Consider the following 24,599-nt stretch of genomic DNA (forward strand, 5'->3'; position numbering starts at 1 on the left):
TTTCATCAACACTCCTCCAGGATATTCAAAAATGGCTGTGGTCCTATCGGCACTCCACCAGGATATTCAAAAATGACTGTCATCCTATCAACAGGTTTATGGTGGTGGTTTGGAGTGTTCAAGACCCCCTTCCCATGAGCGTTTACTTTGTGAATTCTATCATCCCAGCAAATTTAGAGGGATGAAGGATTCTTCCCTTCTCTTCTTGTTACCGGTTGCTAGTGCACTGGTCATTTCAAGTTATTGCTCCGCTCCGGAGATATGCGCTTGGTGTTCAGGTCGGCATAACACCCACACTTGCCTGAACCCGTCCCAGCTCCGTCGGAGTCTGCCTCTTTTAGACCCGTATCGAACGGAAGGAGCTTCTATGTTGTATGGAGAAGCCAAACATGTACCCTCTTCAGTATCTGGACCAGACACCTCACTTCGTATACCGTCGGTCCGTTCATCTGACCCAGCTTATCAGCATGCCGCAACACAGGCTCAGAAAGAAAAGAAAAAAGAAACAGAATAGATTCGTTGGAGGCCGGAATTAACAGAATTCTCATTACCTTCCATTTAAATGACCTTACCAAAGACAGCCCATCGAACATCTCTTCTGCTAGTTGGACACCGCACCCGATACTTCTAGTTGGACACCGCACCCGATACTTCTAGTTGGACACCGCACCCGATACTTCTAGTTGGACACCGCACCCGATACTTCTAGTTGGACACCGCACCCGATACTTCTAGTTGGACACCGCACCCGATACTTCTAGTTGGACACCGCACCCGATACATCTAGTTGGACACCGCACCCGATACTTCTAGTTGGACACCGCACCCGATACTTCTAGCGTCTTTAATAAAACCAGTAACCAAGCCTCACCTCTCAACGTGCATCTTGCGTCTTGCTTCCAAGATTCCTCTGCGTTTCAACACCAGAGCAACTCCCGTAACTCTTTTCAAACACGATCCAGCACCTCACTGCCAAAGCTACTTTGCACCTCGGTCTATGACCTGTCCTTTAGAAATGCGCCAAATATCGCCTCTGCTCTTCGCCGAGGTCAAGGAGGAACTGAGATCAACCGTCCAAGCAACAAACTGACTCCCGTCGGAGCCACAGAGACGGGATGATGGCTGGCAAATATATTTATAAACTCGGCGATTTCTGACGCACCGGAAACATTTGGCGGTCCTAATCACCAAAACCGGACGTCGACTGTTACTTGGGTAATGCATGCATATATGGACGGTAGTGGATATTCCCATTGTATACTCACTTGGAATTTGCATTTTATTTCCTTACATTAATTTTGGCTGAGGTACCTGGTCCATCTCTAGCCTATAACGCACATTAAGCGAACTGTGAGACGCAGATTGCGTAATGTGCAGGGTCAGCTGTGTATTATACCAGGGTTGACTATATTATCAGGGTCAACTTCTGTGGTGTAGCGGTTAGCGCTCTTGACCGTGACGAATTCACGGGCTGCTCAGGGTCGAACGCACTGGTCCGGGTACTGGTTGCGGGTGTCGGTCCACAGTTAACCCAGCCGTTCATCCACCCTGAGGCGTTGGTCGATAAAATGGGTACATGGCTCTGGCTAGGGTTTATGTTCAAAGCATTAATGAGATGGGATTGATCAGGGATCAGTTTCCCGTGCCGTCTCAGCTAACTTAGAAAAAGAGAAAATACTATCATGATAGGAAATACTTTCTCCACTAGGAGTAATGAATACTAATCATAATACTATATAATCATTATTACTATTATTGTTATTATCATTATTATTATCATCATTATTATCATTACTATTATTATCATTAATATGATTTTATCATTATTATTATCATTATTATTATTATTATTATTATTATTATTATTATTATCAGTCATTATCATTAATATCATTAACATTATTATCATTATTATTATCATTATTACTATTGTTGTCATTATCATTACTTTTATTATTATCATTATTATTATCATTATTATTATTATTATCATTATCATTATTATTATTATTATTATTATTATTATTATTATAATTATTGTCATTGTTATCATTATTATTATTATCATTATTATTATTATTATTATTATTATTATTATTATTATTATTATCATTATTATTATTATTATCATTATTATTATTATTATTATTATTATTATTATTATTATTATCATTATTATTATTGTTATTTCTATTATTATTATTATCATTATTATTATTATTATTATCATTATTATCATCATTATTATTATTATTATTATTATTATTATTATTATTATTATTATTATTATTATTATATTATTATTATTATTATTATCATTATTGTCATTATCACTACTATTATCATTATCATTATTATTATTACTGTTATTATTGTTATTATTACAATTATTATTATTGCTATTATCATTTTTATTTCTATCATTATTATTATCATTATTACTATTATCATCATCATTATTATTATCATTATTATTATTATTATTATTATTATTATTATTATTATTATTATTATTATTATTATTATTATTATTATTATTATTATCATTATTATCATTAATATCATTATATTATTATTATTATCATCATTATCATTAAAACATATCTCCGTCATGTATCAGAATATCTTACGCTAACAACATTTCAGAATTAGAGAAAAGTGCACTTAAGAAAATTATATGATTGGTATTTCTGAGTCTTGGCCTAATACGCAATACCAGTTACACCTTGATACTGAGAGGAGAAAACAAATAGGCGATGGTGTCTTGCTCTTCGTTAGAATCTCATGTTCATCCTAGACTGGAAAAATGTTGCAATTGTTGAAGATATCGACTTCAGATTTGGAGATATTAAAGATAACCTTCGCAAAAGAAATATCAGAGGGACTTCTAGCCTTTAGGCCAGCCCGGCACAGACACCAGAGGTCGACGGAAGACTTTATGATCACTGAATGAACAAGGTTCGACCATAGTGGGTGAGTAGACACCAGAGGTCGGCGGAAGACTTTATGATCACTGAGCAGACATATGGAATGAACAAGGTTCGACCATAGTGGGTGATTATAACATACTGGTATCTAAGTGGGAAGAGCCATACTAATGAGCCCCGGGCGCGGACTCAGCCAGAGTTTCTTTGAAGCTGCCCTAAGAAATCTACTCGCCACGAGAACATATTAGATTTACTTTCCGCTGCAAATGAGGATTTCGTTAATGAAGTTGGAAAAAAAAGTTTAGTACAGAAAATCGTCCGGTAAATTTACTTTACTACTGCGTATATATGCTAGTAAGTATTAGAGTCACGGAAAAAAGATAGTCTTGCAAATTCTAATGATCTTTGCAACTCTCTTGACGGGAGAATCTTGGATGATATTGTTGTTGAAATCGACATGGCCGTAGCTTCGAAACACTTCAGTAAAACTTTCAGCGTGGTTGAAGGAACAGTATCCCTGTGGGTGGTTGAAAATATTTTCACAAAATGAAGACGAAATGGTGGAATGACGAAATAAAGAAGTGTCTGTTGCCTAAGAAAAGGGCACATGAGAAACTAAAAAGACAAGTAGCCAACATTATTGGGTAAATGATTTGAATTACCATAGAAGTTTTATAGAATACTGTTCACATAACTGAGGTGGCTCTCCTCCAACTCTCTATTATCTAGTTTGGAATAAAAAAACCTTCCACCTCATTAAGTCTCCTATCATCACCTCTCCTCAGCCATCCCTTTCTCAACACCGCGCTGCTGCTGCTGCTGCTCTCTCTCTCTCTCTCTCTCTCTCTCTCTCTCTCTCTCTCTCTCTCTCTCTCTCTCTCTCTCTCTCTCTCTCTCTCTCTCTCTCTCTTCTATAGGTATTATCTTGGCCATTTTCCTCGAGTGTTGTCTCCATGTGTCCCCGCTTCCAGTGTTTGTCTGCTGCATCCCGCAGTTTCTGTGAGGAGACCGGCCACTCGAGGATTGGCTGTTATAATCCCTCCTACATTTCTCGAACAGCTGAGCTATAAAATTCTCTTCCTTATTTCGTTTTTCCCTCATCATATAACTTCTCTTCGTTCAGTCAGGTCTACAGGCAGTTCTGAAGCAGTGAGTGATCTCTTCTCTCTTTTTCCTTTCAACATTTTAGTTTCACTGGCGATGGCTTTGATTAGGACATGTTTTGCCAGCACCATGTCGGTCGCTATAAAAGGAAAGATCCATATGTCAATGTAAACGTCAGCCTGAAGGGCACATTGCTGAAAACAACAAAAGAGGATCGTTACCCAGTCCATTCGTCTATTGATTACGGAAAATGGTGACTTTGCTCCAGGACGTCAGTACCATGAAGATGAAGATGTTCACATATATCTTTTTTTATTTGTATTTACCCGATTCCACGGCTAAGAGAAGAAAACATTCACCAGTATATTGATATAAAAGTTGAAGATTATATATCAGTAATGAATGAAATAGAAATGAATAAGACTGCAAGCCCAGATGAGTTATATTTGAGGATAATGAAAGAGTCAAAAAAATTGGATAATCAAACCCCTGACTGCTCTTTGCAATAAGTCACTTGCGACAATGTGAGTTCCAGAAAACTAGAATTTTGCCTCAGAGTAACACCGGTATACGAGAAAGGGAATAAGCCACTGCCTAGAAACTATCGTCCATCTAGTTTAACGTCTGTGGTTGGTAAACTGTAAAGTTCCACATCAGAGATCACTAGGAAAAGTTCAGTCACGCAGTATAGGTTAGGTTGTGCTTTGGCTGTTAAGAAATCAGCTCACTGACCCGTAAACAAGGAGTAATGATTAATGGTCCAGTCTCAAGATGGTTAGATGTAACAAGTGGTGTGTCACAGGGATCTTTCATGGGACTGGTTCTTGTTCTCATACATCAAAGATAATGATAATGGAATACATTGTTACATATTAGAAATCGTCATGCAGTGCTCAGCTGGGCAGTAAATCCGCTGCAGATATGAACGTTAGTAACTTTAAACTGACGTAGATAAACGGTTAGACTAGGCCCATATGTGGAAAATCATTTCTGTTGTGCAAAAGTGCATGGAAATATGCAAAAGTCTTTACATAGAAGTATGAATCCTGATGAGGTGCAGGGTGTGAATGAGGAGATTTGGGTGTAATATAATCTCTGGCGATATGAAGCCAAGTGAACAACAATGCGGAGGGTCAGTAAAAAAGGCGAGCAAAAATTTTGGATTTGTAGGTTGGGCTCTCGAACGTGAGACAAGGAGAGTTATAGTTGAATCTTTACGGTAAATTCAGTGATGTGTCCCCACCTTGCACACTGCGTTCAGTTTGGATCACCCTACTTCAAAAAAGACAAATGCAGGATTGAGAGCGGACTGAGGTGAATGCTCCACCAAGCTGATTCCCGGACTGAGAAACAAATTCTATTATAGCCGACAAATCGACTGAAATTAATCTATCTCAGAAGAGAAAGTTCAGAAGTGATTTAATATAGGTATTCAGAATTATCAAAGGCTACGATAATCATAATTCAACCAAGTACTTAAGGACAGATGCGTCCGATTTGACTCATTGGCAAACTTAATGAAGGGGGGAAAGTACTTTTTCTTGAAACAGGATTGTTATATATGGGATAAGTTACCAAAGAGAATAGTTTAGATGCTTCGAAGGATACACTCTAAAAATATTCTCGTTTCAGATCCACGAATGACACTATTCGCGCCTCCTTAGTTACGGGAACAGGTTACATGGTTCTTCATTATGACACATCTGCACGTCTTTATATTCTTACTACACTCTTCTGTGAGCTTCTGACGTCTTTCATTATTGATAGCAGACTCGTTTAACGGACCCAATTGTCTGTTGCTGTTCGAAATCCTTCGTATTCGCTGGTATTATTGTTTTTTTTTTTTTTTTTTTTTTTTTATACTTTTTCGCTGTCTCCCGCGTTTGCGAGGTAGCGCAAGGAAACAGACGAAAGAAATGGCCCAACCCTCCCCATACACATGTACATACACACGTCCACACACGCAAATATACATACCTACACAGCTTTCCATGGTTTACCCCGGACGCTTCACATGCCTTGATTCAATCCACTGACAGCACGTCAACCCCTGTATACCACATGACTCCAATTCACTCTATTTCTTGCCCTCCTTTCACCCTCCTGCATGTTCAGGCCCCGATCACACAAAATCTTTTTCACTCCATCTTTCCACCTCCAATTTGGTCTCCCTCTTCTCCTCGTTCCCTCCACCTCCGACACATATATCCTCTTGGTCAATCTCTCCTCACTCATTCTCTCCATGTGCCCAAACCATTTCAAAACACCCTCTTCTGCTCTCTCGACCACGCTCTTTTTATTTCCACACATCTCTCTTACCCTTACGTTACTTACTCGATCAAACCTTACTCGATCAAACCACCTCACACCACACATTGTCCTCAAACATCTCATTTCCAGCACATCCATCCTCCTGCGCACATCTCTATCCATAGCCCACGCCTCGCAACCATACAGCATTGTTGGAACCACTATTCCCTCAAACATACCCATTTTTGCTTTCCGAGATAATGTTCTCGACTTCCACACATTTTTCAAGGCTCCCAAAATTTTTTTATTATTGTTATCATTACTATTATTATTATTATTATTGTTATTATTATTATCAATATTATTATAATTATTATCAGTATTATCATTATTATTATCATTATTATTATTTTCAGTGTTATTATTATCAATATCATTATCGTTATCAATATCAAATCACGAACAAGTGATGGAAAGAGCTCTCGAGGAAATGAAAAACGTAAAGGCATTAGGGAACGACGAGACTTCAACAAAGAGTAATCAAAACATCTGGTCTAGACGCAAGAAAACGGCTGGAATACATATTCACAACTGCATGGGAAACACCAGATGACATCACCAGGTTGGCCAAAAAGCTGGTAACTGTTTAATCTACAAGAGTGGAAAAGTGCAGAACTGTGAAAATTACTGAAGAATTGCATTATCATCCCATACAGGAAAGATGTATGAACGGATGATGGAATCCCGATTAAGAGCAATGGTAGAAGTTTAAGGCATTACCTACCTTGAATCAAGATCATATATGTCGGGGTTGGAATAAGAGGAGGCGTCTGGCCTTCACAGACCGAGAAAAAGCTTTGGACAGAATCTATTTAGACAAAGATGTTGGAAAGCCATCATTATGGATTAGATGTGAAACTGGTAAGAGTGGTAACATATATATATATATCATCAGTGTCAATAGATTTAAGATTATTGAGACTAGCCAGTGAGTGGCTTGAGGTAACAACCGGAATTATATATATATATATATATATATATATATATATATATATATATATATATATATATATATATATATTGTATATATATATGGATGGAACCATGGAAGCGGAAGTGGATCATAGGGTGGGGGAGGGGGCGAAAATTCTGGGGGCCTTGAAGAATGTGTGGAAGTCGAGAACATTATCTCGGAAAGCAAAAATGGGTATGTTTGAAGGAATAGTGGTTCCAACAATGTTGTATGGTTGCGAGGCGTGGGCTATGGATAGAGTTGTGCGCAGGAGGATGGATGTGCTGGAAATGAGATGTTTGAGGACAATGTGTCGTGTGAGGTGGTTTGATCGAGTGAGTAACGTAAGGGTAAGAGAGATGTGTGGAAATAAAAAGAGCGTGGTTGAGAGAGCAGAAGAGGGTGTTTTGAAGTGGTTTGGGCACATGGAGAGAATGAGTGAGGAAAGATTGACCAAGAGGATATATGTGTCGGAGGTGGAGGGAACGAGGAGAAGAGGGAGACCAAACTGGAGGTGGAAAGATGGAGTGAAAAAGATTTTGTGTGAGCGGGGCCTGAACATGCAGGAGGGTGAAAGGAGGGCAAGGAATAGAGTGAATTGGAGCGATGTGGTATACCGGGGTTGTCGTGCTGTCAGTGGATTGAATCAAGGCATGTGAAGCGTCTGGGGTAAACCATGGAAAGCTGTGTAGGTATGTATATTTGTGTGTGTGGACGTATGTATATACATGTGTATGGGGGTGGGTTGGGCCATTTCTTTCGTCTGTTTCCTTGCGCTACCTCGCAAACGCGGGAGACAGCGACAAAGTATAATAATAAAATATATAATATATATATATATATATATATATATATATATATATATATATATATATATATATATATATATATACACATATATATATATGTATATATATATATATATATATATATATATATATATATATATATATATATATATATATATATATATATATATATGAGATAAATATGCACTAGAGTAGATAAAAAGATAACATTAGCATATGCTGATGACGTAGCTATAAAAAACGAAAGCGAGAGAGACAGACAGAGAGGAATACAGGATGTAATGGACAGAGTGTCCGACTTTTTTAAACAGAAATGGTATGAAAAACAGTCAAGACAAAACGGAAGTGATGAATGTTACCAGAAACAGAGAAGAACGTAACACATATAGGAAAGACCACCTGCTACAATAAGTAAGTTATTCTAAATTTTTTGGGAGTAATGTTTTATAATGAAAACCAACAGAAAATGGAACTAAACAACAGGATTCGTGAGTACAAAGCAAACATCAATTGAACATTTCCTCCACTGGAAGATAGAAACGTACCAATGGAGCGGAAATCATTGTTATTTACCCCCGTTCTAAGACTTGCTTTGTTATATGAATCAGAATCATTATCCCAGTTCACTGACCCAATCTCCCGTTATGAGAGCACTGAGGATAATGGACGACGAAGATATAAGAACGGGTAATATGAGAAGCCTCAAGAGAGGAGTCGAATGTTACATCTGTGTTAGAAACAACAGAAACGAGGAAGGTAAGATGACTTATGGGTGTGTACAGAGAAAGGAAGGCGCGAGACATGCCAGGAAGGATCTGAGGTGGACTTCCTACCCATCCTACCCTTTGAAGGAAGGCGTCCAGCTGGACGTCCTAGGAAGAGATGAACTGAAAAAAGAAAAAAACACCGGGAAGACGCTGGTGGAAGTTGGTAAAAGAAGAAAAACAAACAGATGACAAAAACGAGCCGGGAAGATTGACCGAGAGGCCAGCGGCTTACAGACATAGGGTCTACCTGGCGCTGTGTACTTTTATCATTATCATCATTATGACTATGACCATTATCACCATTATCAATATAACCATAAAAGTTATTAATATTATCACTACAATCATTGTTAACAACACTATCATATAAGGCAATACGGGGAAATTTAGACCACCATAGACCATAGGGTCATTTCGATGCAGCTTGTGATGGAAGAAGAGATCAGAAAGTCCGAGATTAGTGTAGTGAAATGAGAGGCGCGTACACACGATTTAAGTAGAGCTACCACAAAACTGCACATGTAACTCAGGAGACGTAAATGATGTCAGTCGTCAGTTTCGCAATGAAGTTGCTATCAAGTATAATCTTATGTGCATCTTTGTTGGTGGTTGATAACTCCTCGTATCGGCGAATCATTCCATATTGAACAATCCTGTTGAAGAGAGAGTCACTCGCCTCATTCGAAGTGGAACGCTTGCACACGAGTTTGTATTTTCTGCTGCGAGTGGAATGAAATAGATTCAACCGTATGTAAGCTACTTTCGAGCGAGACACAATCATAAATGGTATGGATTTTGGGTACCTCTAGTTATTACCATTATTTATCATTTTCATCATTTTCATCATCATCAGTATTATCATTATCAATTATTATCATTATTATTATTATTAGTATTATCATTATTATTATTATCATCATTATTATTATTATCATCATCATAATTGTTATCATACTCATTTTGTTATCAGTATTTTATTATCATTACTATTGTTGTTATTATTATTATTATTATTATTATTATTATTATTATTATTATTATCATTATCATTATTATTATCATTATTATTATCATTGTTATTAGTATCATTATTATCATTAATATCATTATTATTATTATCATTATTATTATTATTATTATTATTATTATTATTATTATTATTATCATTAATTATTATTATTATCAATATTATTATTATTATTATTATTATTAATATCATTATCATTATTATTATTATTATTATTATTATTATTATTATTATTATTACTATTATCAGTAGCAGGAAAAGTAAATCAATCATAAACGAATTCACTTAACTGGAACCAAAGGATAACAATCAACTGACGAAAAACATACAACAATAATGAGGGAACTGGGATAACACTGAAAATATAAGCGAAGGTCGAGAGATCAACTGCACAATATACTCTTCCTTGATTGACAACTTATAATGTACAACCAGGGGGTTTCAAAACGTCAGTAGAAACGTAGATTGAGTACAAAATAAAACTGTACAAAAGTGCCGAGGCAGGCATTATTGACTGACACAGGGAGACTCGTCAACACACAACACCTCCTTCTTGCTTTGCACACATGTACCTCCTCAAGTAACACGTAACGAAGCGTAACCAGTGTCACACATACTTCGTAACACCGTGACTAGAAAGAGTGAGACCCTCATCTGTAAGTCGGCACCATAGTGTTAGAAACAGTCCATATACTGCCACAACGTTGCAATATACTGTGTCACGGTATAGTGAATAGCATCCACTAACTCTCACTGGTCTCATTGTATCGTAATCTACAGAGGGACCATCTAATGCTCATGAATTTCGTCAAGCAAAGATGTTAACCAAAGATTCATATCCGTGGCTTTCAAGATCCAGTAGCACAAACGTCACTTCTAATTAGTTAGTCATTATAAAGTTTTCCTGTAAAACATTACTGTCCTTTCTTTTCCTTACTTCACACAGTGATGTATCCCATTCCTCAGGATAACACGTATCTGCTATTGCGGGTGCTGGAGTCAGAGATGTGGCAGCACCGTCTGTGTAAGAATGGTCTATGCACATCAATAAAGTCTCGAAGTGCTGTACACCTCGGGTTCCACGTCTCAGAACCCAGGATCAAAGGATCATACGTGATGCTCATCGATACTTAAAAGACACATGTAAACGTTCGATGCTGACTGTAGTGTGCATAAGTTACGTGTATCACAATAAACACTAACATACATGCATCACAATAGACACTAACATACATGCATTACAATAGACACTAACTTACATACATCACAATAGATACTATGGGATATGTATCACAATAGACATTAACATAAATGCATCATAATAGACTTTAAGATACATGTATTACAACAGACAATAAAACACATGCATCACAATGGACGCTAACATAGACGTATCACAATAGAAAAAGATCAATGGGTCCGGACAATTCAAAGTGTATACAAATAGGCATGAAATGTACGTTATGCTTGATATACTGAAGACACAGGATAGTTGAGATACAGTATACGATGTAAATTTTGCTTTGAAGCATACCACATCATCGCATGTTAAATTGATAATGAACTAGTGTCCTTAGCGAGTATTAACTAACAGTAACACCTAAAGATCATTAACTTAAAGGACTGAAAAGAAAACTGAGATATTGCTGTTAAATGTAGGGATGATATACTAAAAATCAAATCAAGGAAGAGATACGGTTGCCAAAGATATAGAGATGTATTCAAAGTCCATTCCCAACATCTTTGGTCCAATATTCAGATCTGCTCAGTTCACGTGTTACTGCAGGCGAGTCGTAAATAGCGACCTACTTATCGACGCCATAGAATGGTGAAGTGAACCATCTTTTGCATCCTCATACTGAAGCATACGTGGTCAAGCATCCACATAGTTATACACCTTTTCTTGTCTGTCATCTTACCTCTACACACACACACATATCCGATTCTGCTCATGAGCTCTTTCGCGAAGGCAGATTATCATGACCACAGAATAAGTTAGACGTAGTGATGTTTTTAAAAACGCGGTGCAATGTAAGATAAATGACGTAAGGATGAAGTTAGTTTAAAAACTGTTGTATTTCCATGACTGATGTATACCTTCCTTAATTTGTTTGCATAATATGAAGTGTTTCATATCTACACGTATTTGCATATTTGATGATCTTTCCCTTTGTTTCTTGTCTTTGAGGATGTTAACAGCTTGTTAGGAGGGTGACCGTTTTTGTATAGGGTGTATAATAGCTTATGAGGACTAGGTGCGGTTGTGGTGCTGAGCTGCAGCTTTGGGACGAGGGATCTCTGATTGCATGTAAAAACAGCGAGGATAGAGCAGCAGCTTAATCCCATACTGTCCGATGAGGTCCAGTTGATGGATTGAGGGTTGACCTAAGGATTGAGTGCCTCTTGATAGCAGGTTTTTAAGGGACAGAGGATCATTTTGTTGGCATTTTTCTACATCTTCCTTAGTATAGCGTGCGGTGCAGTGAATAAAGAAGGCTAGACGGGACAACCTTCACTGAGTTGGGAAAGAAATAAGATAGTGTATAGCGCCTTGGGTGGGAGGTGGATAGAGTGCAAGCGTCTAGAGTTGACGAGGAATTTAGAGACGATAGAGGGAAAAGTTTTATGATGTTGCTGATATGTTCTTTCCACCTTATTCTGTCGTCCACTGTCTCGCACACACACACACACACACACACACACACACACACACACACATATATATATATATATATATATATATATATATATATATATATATATATATATATATATATATATATATATATATATATATTCCCTGCGTGTCGTAGAAAGCGACTAAAAGGGGATGGAGCGGGGAGCTGGAAATCCTCCCTCTTGTATTTAACTTTCCAAAAGAAGGAACAGAGAAGGGTCCAAGTGAGGATATTCCTTCAAAGGCTCAGTACTCTGTTCTTAACGCTACGTCGCTAATGCGGGAAATGGCGAATAGTATAAAAAAGAATATATATATATATATATATATATATATATATATATATATATATATATATATATATATATATATATATATATATATATATAAATATATATATATATATATATATATATATATATATATATATATATATATATATATATATATATATATACACACACAACAATCACCACTGATTGTTCCATATATCTCTTTACGGTGAAGTGAAGGTTCTGCATACATATATACACACACACCCACACACACACTAGAGGATGTATATCTTTTTACTACTGTCTTCCTAGAAGCCGAACTTGGGTCGAATGGGCAATAAACAGGCAGTGCATCTAACAGGCCAAGCTGGAACAAAAGTTGCCCATCCCAGATCATCTTTCATGATATACGAGATACAGCGTCACCTTAGATGACCTAATGGATGGAGGGTGACCCACCAACACAAGACCAACACTTCAATTCCAGCGGTAAAGTCTAAGTTTCAGAGCATCTGATGTGCGCATGAAAATCGACGTGAAGTATGTCACCAATGCGTGCTCTGGAGTCGAACCTGGGTCGCATGAGTGGCATACAGTGAGGATATCCATCATACCACAATGTGACAGCAATATGATAGTTTTTACGTCCCCTTCCATGTGTACATTACGTGCCCTGAGACGCAGGACTTTTACTGTGATTTACCTGGTGTTGATTTAGAATGATCCTGGGTTCGTGTGCGGCCGGGTTATCCCTCCGCCAATTATATCACATGAGCTGACATTGGATCTCAAGGATCATAGAAAATGGTCTGAGATGAGTGATATTTATCTCACTATTGTCTAGCTGAGACTTACTGGCTGTGACTCATGTGTTTGCACACACACACACACACACACACACACACACACACACACACACACACACACACACTTTGTTCATCCAAAGTGTGGAAATATCCAGCTCACCCTAATCATAAGTTCCTGTATGAGTTGTTAAAAAGTAGCCATCATTACCCCCAATTATGTTATTTCTGTAATACCTCAGCTGTGTATTTTCAGCCGAATGGTCGCTGTAAATCCAATCTATTTATCTATCTATCTATTTTTGCATACACACACTCTGTTCACATCTTAAATAAAGCTAAAATTAGAATTTATGTCTTATTTTTGGTCACTGAACTTGAATATGCACGAAAATCACAGCATTTAAGTTTCTAAGACAGATCAGTGTCATAGACAGAACAGATCCCGAGATGTGATAGAATAACCAGAAAATATAACAAAATTAAAACAAGAAACTTATAGTACTATTTGATGTAGACATTAGAATGAGTATAAGTGTGGTAAACGAATAAAACGACTGAAGACGTGGTTGATGCAGACAACATGCAGAGTCTTAAGAAGTTATATGGTAGAGTCTGTTCAAGAAATGGAACCCCACGAGTGCAAAATTCCCTCTCCTTACTGTACAAGTGTATACACACACACACACACACACACACACACACACACACATATATATATATATATATATATATATATATATATATATATATATATATATATATATATATATATATATATATATATATATCCTCAAGCACCGGCAAGTGTTCAGCCATAAGAAGCACTGCTCCACTCCTCGACGACCATGCTGGCTTATCAACATTTATACCAGAAGACTCATTATCAATCACTCCTTAACGAAGCTCACCACCAGGCACTTTGCAATGAAAGTCTCATTATGACGAGTTATGCCACAAGGCTCATTATCAAGCATTATATCAAGGGAGCTCGTTATCAAAAGCCTTGTCTTAGGAGTATCGTAAACACTAGGAACTTCAGTGCTGGAGTCGGTAGATCGGACGTCGACACTCGGGACACACAGGCATTTTTTTTTTCTGGCCAGTTTATATAACGTCAGCCGATATTTTCCTTCCCCAGGACGGTATATGGCAACGGGAGGGAGATTAGACTGGAGAAGTTGTCCGTCTCATCTTGCTAAACCCTCGCCATCCGTTGAGGGTAAAAGAAATTAAGCGAGAGTTTATACAGTCGTGGGTGATGTATCATGTAATCTCACATTCTTTTTTCTTCTAGATCTGCTTTGGCCTGAAATTGCCGCAGTGTGAAGCCAAAGTTACATCTTGAAAAAGGGGGAAGGAAAAAAAAAATGGCGTTATATTTTGAACTGACGAGAGGAGAAATCCTTTTCGTAAAAGTTCCTTGAAAAATGTCATCTCTTTTTTGTTGTTGTTCTGGAGAGTCTCCCTTGATCATAGTTCAAGATTTAAAGAGATCTCAACCTCGTGTGTTGGTAGGAGAAAAGATGACCCCTTCGATGACCTCCAATCACCTAGCGTGGGAAGGGTTCACCAGAAGTGTCGGAGTGCCTCGTACTGAAGACCTTTAATTATACTCCTGCCCTTATCTAATGTGCCTGTGGTCGTTACCATAAAGGAGATGGTTCCGGGAAACTCGTATTGTTTTAATCAGTAGGGTCCTCTCTCTCTCTCTCTCTCTCTCTCTCTCTCTCTCTCTCTCTCTCTCTCTCTCTCTCTCTCTCTCTCTCTCTCTCTCTCTCTCTCGCCACCTTAGCCGTGTCGACGTTGTGGAGGGAGAGAGAGAGGGGGGGGTGGTTCGCATTCATGATTAGGCATAAAAGATGAATAAAACAGACTTATGTTCTCTGCAGTCGTAACATAATTTCCAATACGTATATTAACATATATGAAAATATACTCTACACTTAACCTGCGCCGCCTGGATGTTTGAGGATAAAATGATGAATCACTCCTACAAAGAGTCCGACTTTCACTCCAAAGGAATTATAAGAAGGTCTGGACTGAGTGTCAATATAGTCCTTTACCTTTACGGAGTTGTCGCCAGGTACACTTATAAAAGGAGTCATTATCGCTGCATGAAACTGAGACGAGGGTAGTCATCTTTCCAGCACCAACCACTTTGATCCGGTGGTAAGCAGGGTATAACTAAGACACACATGAAAATGCCAAAGTGCCTCCTCTAAGAGTCAGACATACAACGACAATGAGAATACGAATCACCTCTCTCTCTCTCTCTCTCTCTCTCTCTCTCTCTCTCTCTCTCTCTCTCTCTCTCTCGCAACGACGCAAATCTGACTACATCATTCTCGTGCTTACGGATGGACCTCATACTTTTAGATAAAATATTATTCGTAAATGTTGTAAAAAAAAAAAAAAAAAAAGAAAGCGACGTATTTACGTTTGTACTTAAGAAAAGACCTTCGACCTCTGACTGTCTTGGAAGTGTAAACTTTGCTTAGGTTTGAGTTCCAAATTTTTTTGGTCATCTCCGTAGGGTATGCTGACATCTCGCTAGGGTACACTGACATCACATAATCAGCATCCCTTGTGTAGCCTCAACCCAGGAGCCATCACCTCGCCGTGCCCTTTACCCCGACCCAGACACTATACGTTGTACCGTAAATTTTCCAGTACCGAGACCCTGTAGAGTGCACCGTATATTTTGGTCTATCGAAAATCTCTTCAATGTTCCATCCATTTTCGTTCTCGAGTGTTCCGTAACTCTTTAGCCGTCGCTGATCCTATCCACTGAAAAGCAGTTTTCAAGCCGAGCGAGGCGCTACACAGTGTAACAACCGCTCTTCCGACCGCCTTGCTTTATAATGTAGCATACTCCCTCCACACCCCTGTGCCAAACACAGACTGCCTCGCCTCCTGGTCTACCAAGCCAATATGTTCTCTCCAGCAGCAACTCTAAACTTCCTGTATATATATATATATATATATATATATATATATATATATATATATATATATATATATATATATTTTCCTATCTTTTCTATCTTGGAAGCTCTAGTCGTGGATAAAAGTCCACATCAAGGCCGGTCCTTATTTGAAATTCAGAAAGGCTAACAAAATGGAAAAGAAGGAAATGAGGTAAGGGAAAATTTTTGCGAGTTTTGGAGGAAGCGAAAAACCTGTATATTGAAATGGGTCAGGTCAAAGTTATTGGGAATAATATGAGAGGGTCGAGTGTTGGGGAAACTTATCAAGAGCTGACCATTGAGCTGCCGACGGCCGCACAGTAATCATGTGACTCAGCAGGTTGCCATATGTATATATATATATATATATATATATATATATATATATATATATATATATATACATATATATATATATATATATATATATATATATATATATATATATATATATATATATATATATATATACATATATATATATATATATATATATATATATATATATATATATATATATATATATATATATATATATATATATATATATTCCTATGAGTCCACGGGGAAAATGAAACACGAAAAGTTCCCAAGTGCACTTTCGTGTAATAATCACATCATCAGGGGAGACACAAGAGAGAAATATAACAGTCAAAAACAGCGCAAAATTGTGATCCTTTCCAATATATATATATATATATATATATATATATATATATATATATATATATATATATATATGAGTGATTGTTTCTCCCGCCCCACAAATTATTCCATGAATCATCTTGATCGCTTCGTCAGTTCTGGGTCAACCCATTGACAACACGTCGACCCCCATATACCGCATCAATCTACCTCGTTTTATCCCATATACGCCTCTCACCCTCCCAAAAGTCCAGGCCCCGATATTCCAAAGCATCCTTCACTCCGTTCCTCTAACTCTTTCCTTGTCTCTTCTTCTACCTTCCTCTCTCCACTTCTGATGCGTATTTCTGGTTACTCACCATATGTTTGTTTACCCTTCCCGTAAGTCTGAAACATGTCTCACATCTTGGTTAGCTGTCTCACTCAGACTATGCCTACTACCGCACTTCTCTCCTACACTGTAGCTCCTTTGCACGATCAACCCGCCTCACTCCTTATCCTCTGGCATTTCATTTCCAGAATGTTCACCTTTTCTTTTTGCGTTCACGGCCCTAAACTTCCATACATACAATAGAGTCTGGACTGTCATACCCTTATAGTGGCCTCTCCTTCCACACGCCACAATGCACCCATGACCCAAGCTCCCATTTCTCATCTCATGACTCTATTCAGCTTCCATGGTTCCTTCCGCTGCCACGTCCATTCTCAGGTGCTTATAGTACTAGTACCTACTTCATCCAGTTCCTCCCCTTCAAATTCACACTTAGACTAATCTATCTCATCTTCTCGTTGCACCTCATTGCCTTACTTTCATCTCATTTACCTTCAGATTACTGCTCAATCCACCCTTCTCAAATCTTGTTTCCAGTTTCTGGAATTTCTCTCTGGAATCTTTGGCCAGACCTGTGTCATCGACTTACAGCAAGCGATTTAGCTCCCTTTCTCCGTCCCCTTCCCCCAACATCGCGTAGACCTGCCCCTTACTTTATGATCCATGAGCTCACCTCCCTCACAATTCCGTCGATGGACAGATTAAAAAAAAGCCACGAGTAACATCACGCTTTCTTCACCATTCACTCTTACTCCCGTCCTTGTCACACGCATGCCATACTTTACCAGTAAAAGCTCATTCCTGCAACGAGTAACTTCCCATTTACCTCAAATATTCGCAGCACCTTCCACAAGTCCTCTTTCTTAACTCTACCGTACGATTTCTCTAGAGCTGTAAATACAAAGCCCAGTTTACTCTGCTTTTTCAAGTATTTCTTACACATATTCTTCAAAGCAAACACCCGGTTTACACATCCTCTACCTCTCCTGTAGCCACATTGCTCTTCCCTTGTCAGCTGTGTTGTGTATGTCACCATCTTCTCAGTCGTAACTCTCCCATACGAGTTATCAGATACACTCAACGATCATATGCCTCTGCAATTTGAGAATTTCATTTTGGCTCCCATGTCTTTATGTGTAAGGGAGCTATACATGCATTCTGGCACTCCTCAAGGACGGCACATTTGGCCATACAATTGTTTGAATAGCCTGATTAGCTGATTAGCAGTACTGTTACCCCTTTCCAGCTGAATGTGATAGTAGATATCATAAATATCATTATTATTACTATCATTATCGTTATTATCATTATTATTATCATCATTATTGTTATTATTATTTTCATTATTATTATATTATTATTATTATTATTATTATTATTATTATTATTATTACTATTATTATTATTGTTATCATCATTATTATTATTATTATCATTATTACCATTATCATTATTATTGTTATCATTACTATCACTATCATTACTATTATCATTATCATTACAATTATTGTTATTATTATTATTGTTATTATTATTATTATTATCATTATTATTATTATTATTATTATTATTATTATTATTATTATTATTATTACTTCCAATATCAGTATCATTATTGTCATTATCGTTATAATCACACAGCCCCAGGACCCCTTTAATGGGCTAATGCATCTTCACACTTGCACTCCACGTAGGAGCAGGGAAATGATGGACTCATCTGGAGTGAAAGGGCCCATGAAAAACAAGCTGAGCTCCTCTTCTGAACTCCTCTTCTTCCGCTGGTGATGATACAGCGTTGTCACAGTCGACCTTTCGTGAGTGGTGTAGACACAAGTAGAAGTTTGGTAACACCGAATAGAATTGATTTCATACATGAGATTGATATCATCCTCAGCGATGAATCAAAGGTTTAGTCGCTTCGTGAGGACGCACCAGGAGCTTAAAAAGAGAAGATCTAACTCCCTCATTTTTACCGCTAACACGACCGTTAACCAGGAACATTTTATGCCTATTGCAGGAGAGTACTGACCAGGCTTTCATCTGTGAAAATTCAAAGGCCTTATCACCCCTGACGCCCCCTAACTTCCCAAGTTACAGTCTGACATACAACACAGTTAATCACCCGAATAATATAACACCATGTATCCCTCCCAAATATACCATGAAATCTGGTGATAAAAATTTTTGGAGATAATTCGTGCCATTCAGCCTGAAAGACTTGTAGTTTCTCTGGATGTGGGAAACCTGTTCACTAAACTGCCAATGTTCCTATTATTAAGAAATGTTGATATGATTGTCAGGCACGTACGTGTATAGTCAGGTAATGATACTATCTCGTAAGATTCCCTCTGTCATCGTTCAGAAGCCAAGAAAGTAAGCTTTCCTGTCAAGTCGTCATAGTAGCTACGTCAGTCCCCCACAGACCAACATTGAGTTCACATCACATGAGTGAAGTGGAAAATACACTCCTCGAAAAGGAAGATTCATGCCCCTCCTTGTACTGTGGGTGTGTGGACGACATTCATACCGTTGTACTTAATGAAGAACATATTTGCAGCATCTATAGCAAGTTAAGGAAAAGGATTCCGTGTTGAAACTCACCTACAAACTCAAAACCATTAACAGAATTCCTTTTTTGATTTTATAATCCAGTCAGGAATGGCCTATACAACAAGTATCTACGAAAACCAAAAAGGATTGAGGAATTGCATGATTACTGAACGATAGAAAATGAACATAACGTGCGTCGTGCGTACGAGAATAGCTCATCATGAGCGTTTTTAATCACTGAAATATCGAGGAGTAAACAATTACCGACTAATAATGGATATTCTGACAAAAATTTTGACCATGAACTTTACAGACTTCTTAACTAACCTTCACATTCCCCAGTCACAAGTCTCATCGGACAATATATCTGAAGTATTTTACAGAAACCAAAAGTCACAAGCATATAAGGTAGATACGAGTGTGATGCAGGACATTAAAAAGAACAACGTACACTGCAGCAACTAGCAGCTCAGATGATAAACTTAGTCTTGTTATCTATCGCAAGAGTCCCAGAGCGTATGGCTGCATGATGAAATGAAGATCATTTGACTTACAACAAAAACAGTTTGAAATACCACCACTTTATTCCTCAAACTTGCATGCACTCACGATGGCTGTGACCTTCGTTGCAATGGTTATGTTGGAATAACCGCCTCCTCTCTCAATTCCAGCCTTACGGTGCACGCTATAGAAGGTGGACCTAGAAATCACATGTAAAGGGATCACAGTAAAACCTTTACACGACAGTAGCTGATGGACGACACGTAGGATCCTCAAACACTGGGGTTGTCTTGATGAATTACAAATACCTGATGCAGTTTGAATCAGAGAATTTTCTCCTTTACTCAGTTACCAGCAAACAGGTCAGATCAGAACTTTGAGATGAGTTATTCTCTTCAACTATCAAAGATGATCTTAATTCCCCTTCCCTTCATATAATGGCACTATGAATGCATTCCACCAGTCCTCAGACACTTACCATGATCCATACATACTAGTAAGTTGAATATCCTAACTAACCAATCACCAGCACATGCACTCCAGCCCCCTTGCCATATTTCATCTTACGTAAGGCTTTACCCTCCTCCTCTTCTCTCTTCACCAAACCACTTGCTATGACTCTCACTTAGCATACCACCCCGACCCAAACAACCTGTATCTACCAGCCTGTAATAAGACACATTTAACAGTCCTTCAAAGTACTCAATACATTTCCTCTTCAGCTCATTTCTGTCTGTTACCATTTCTCCTTTTACCCACTTGACAGATGATCCCATTTATTCTCTTATTTTCTCTCACGCTATTAACCTATTTCCAAGATGTTTTCTTATTCTCCTTGAAGCTTCTGACAGCCGCCCACGCCAACTCTCACATCCCCTCTTTTTCATCTCCTGCACCTTCCTCTTGACCTCCATCCGTTTTTGTTTGCACATCTCCCCGTCACTCGTATTCCCTCCCTGTACGTAACGCCCGTTCGCTTTCCTCATTCGCTTCCAGCTTAACTTCGTCATCCTACCACTGGCTCCACTTTCTCACGTGCCCACCTCCGCTTTCCGCATGCAACACACCTCACTCACACAAGCTAGCATTGCCTCCTTAAATACCTCCTGTTCTTCACCCTGTCCCTTACCTTTGTTTACTCTCCTTTTACCATTCTTGATTCAGTCTCATGGCATGTCTTCACATCAGCTTCTTTTCCAGGCTCACTTATCTTCACCATCATCTTCTCACCCATATCATTTCCTCTTTTCCGAAAATCTTTACAAATCTTCATCTCGCCTCCAGCAGGTAATGACCAGACATCCCCCACCTGCCGCTATCAGCACTTTCACATCTATGAGTGTTTCTTTTGCACGTATGTCAGTTAATACGTAATCCAGTAAGACACGCATACCATATTTTCGACTCCATGTATACGTATGTATGTCCCTGTTTTTTTCAAAACCAGGTATTCTAATCACTAGTCCTTTTTTTCAGCTAAAAACCTCCACAAGCTCCTCACCTTGTCCCATGCCCCGCAATTATACCCTCAACTATCACATTACCCACTTTCGCATTCAAATCACCCATCACTAATACCTGGTCTCTTGCATCAAAACTGATAACACATTCACTCACCTCCTCCCAAGACACTCGCCTCTCTTCGTCAGACTTGTCATGGCCAGGTGGATAAGCACAAATTATCACCCATCTTTCGTAATCCACTTTCATCTTTACCCGCGTCAGTCTAGGGCTCCATTCCTTATACTTTTTCACACATTTAGACAACTGTTTCTTCAGTAAAAGTGCTTCCCCTTCCTTAGCTCTCACCTTCACACTGATCCGCGATTTTTACCAATAGGACATTCCCAAACCATTCTTTTCTTTTACACTTCAGCTTTGTTTCACTTAAAGCCAGAACATCAAAGTTCCTTTCCACAAGCACTACCTATCTCTCCCATCTTTCCCATCTTGGTTACATCAAAACACAACCAGACCCCCTAGCCTGAGCATTATCGAAGAATGAGCACTCCTCGCACGGCACCAGTCTTCTGTTACAATTTTTCGAGACTGAAATACAAGAAGGGGAAGTTTTCCAGCTCCAAGCTCCTGCTCCCTTTAGTCACCTTCTACGACACACCACGAATACTTCTAATGGTTTACTTCCTTTTAATGAGCCTAATGGATATTCAGTATGTCAACAGATGTCATTCTCATTCCACCAATTACTCGTCCACCTTGAAACAGGAGGCCAGGTTGAGAACCTAGCAGAAGGTACTAGTCTTCAAGAGCCATTCATTTTTGACAATGCAACCCCTAGCTTCACGTTCCGTCTCTAAAGGTATATGGAAATCAGAGAGAGACACAAGACTGCAAAAAGATGTGGTCGGTCGTCATTCCATACCTCTCATTGAGGTCCCGCTAAAATGAAAATGTTCTTGTTGCAGAATGGAGATTCAGTACCATACACAAAATAGACCATACCTTGGGACCTTAGTGTTACGATCTTATGAAGGCTCCTTGGGTGCGTAAGAAACCAGGGATGTTCTTATAGAATCGACAACTCAGTGGGTTCCAAGCCCACACGTCAGGGTGAGTGGCAACCTCCTTGATACTGAAACCTGTCTTTACTTGCTATTAAAACGTGCTGATAGATGAAGTGAATGGCTGCACGACACTAAACAACAGCTCTAAGGCCATCACGAAAGACGAGATCTTACCTGGTATGAGCAGGGTGAGAAGAAGCACATTCAAGGATTATCAGTATAGCATGAAGCTGCATTGCCTTAGAGATTTCAAGGAGCAGAAAAACTCCGACGCAACCTGGGCTCCAAAACCAAAACAGAAGACTGAATATACAGGGAGACGGGTGAAGCCAGAGGATATGAGACTCACCTTACAACCTTCGCAGGTGAAGGCCCCGAAGTGGAAGCCGGCGGCCGGCTCCCCACACACCTTGCACAGCTGGTTCATCCTGTGGGCAAAGAGGGGAAAAGGTAATATTAAGTCCTCGAGTCATATTCTTATTATCTGGATACAGGCTTATCTCCTCTCTCCCTCCCATATTTCGTCATTACTTAACACAACTTATCTTCTACAAGTAACAGAGTAATCTAGTCGGCTTTCCACTCATGAAAAGTCTATAATGAATCTAGTATGAGTCTGACCTGTTGCTAACTCGGGTCGACCCAAGTAATGAATTAGGATTCGATTAGTGTCCATGATTTTTCTACACTTCTAACTAACCCAGTTCTATGTGACCCACTTTAGTGAAGAGGAAGCAGAATGCAGATATATTTTTGCGCGTTAACTCTCTCTCTCTCTCTCTCTCTCACTCTCTCTCTCTCTCTCTCTCTCTCTCTCTCTCTCTCTCTCTCCTCTCTCTCTCTCTCTCTCTCTCTCTCTCTCTTGCATGAAGCGTGGGTTGTCATTCACAAGCACAAAAGCTGGTTAGTTTTCGGTATTTTTCGTATCCCAATCAACCATTTGAAATGTTTAACTTATGCTATATGCGGAAGTCTATGAACAGAAAATTCAAAGCAGACGTCGTACTAACAGCAATTATAAAGAGGAAACGAGTATCGTTGAATGGTCTTGGCTGCCACGGACGCGTGTGAGGGGCAGATACAGCAGTGCGTGGCCCGGGGGTTAGATACGACGAACTTAAATTTCTCCACCGTCTCTATCATAGTTCAAGATGTCGAGACTGCAGGCCTGTGTGGAGCACGCGAGAGGGTATACATTCAAAGGCAAAGCTTCTTTTTCAAGTGTAGGAATATGGAACTAATTGATAAATCATAGACTGACAGGTACACACACAGACACACACACACACACACACACACACACACACACACACACACACACATACACAAACACATTCTATAATATTACTATCTATTGTCTAGTACCTCCAGATCTCCTTTCAGAAAAAGTCCTTTTGTTACCTCTGGACCCATTCTCCACAGGCTCA

At 38.7% G+C, this 24,599-nt stretch overlaps 1 protein-coding gene across 1 annotated transcript in view; it reads right to left on the reverse strand.

Moving 5' to 3' along the window:
* Positions 1-24,599, reverse strand: part of LOC139756613 (uncharacterized) — a 216,562-nt gene that overhangs the window by 76,264 nt on the left and 115,699 nt on the right. The window contains exon 2 of the mRNA XM_071676267.1: positions 23,522-23,600. Coding sequence (XP_071532368.1) covers positions 23,522-23,600 — 79 coding nt within the window. The remainder of the gene's footprint in view (positions 1-23,521; positions 23,601-24,599) is intronic.

The sequence above is a fragment of the Panulirus ornatus genome, chromosome 2 (assembly GCF_036320965.1).
Source record: "Panulirus ornatus isolate Po-2019 chromosome 2, ASM3632096v1, whole genome shotgun sequence".
Lineage (NCBI taxonomy): Eukaryota > Metazoa > Arthropoda > Malacostraca > Decapoda > Palinuridae > Panulirus > Panulirus ornatus.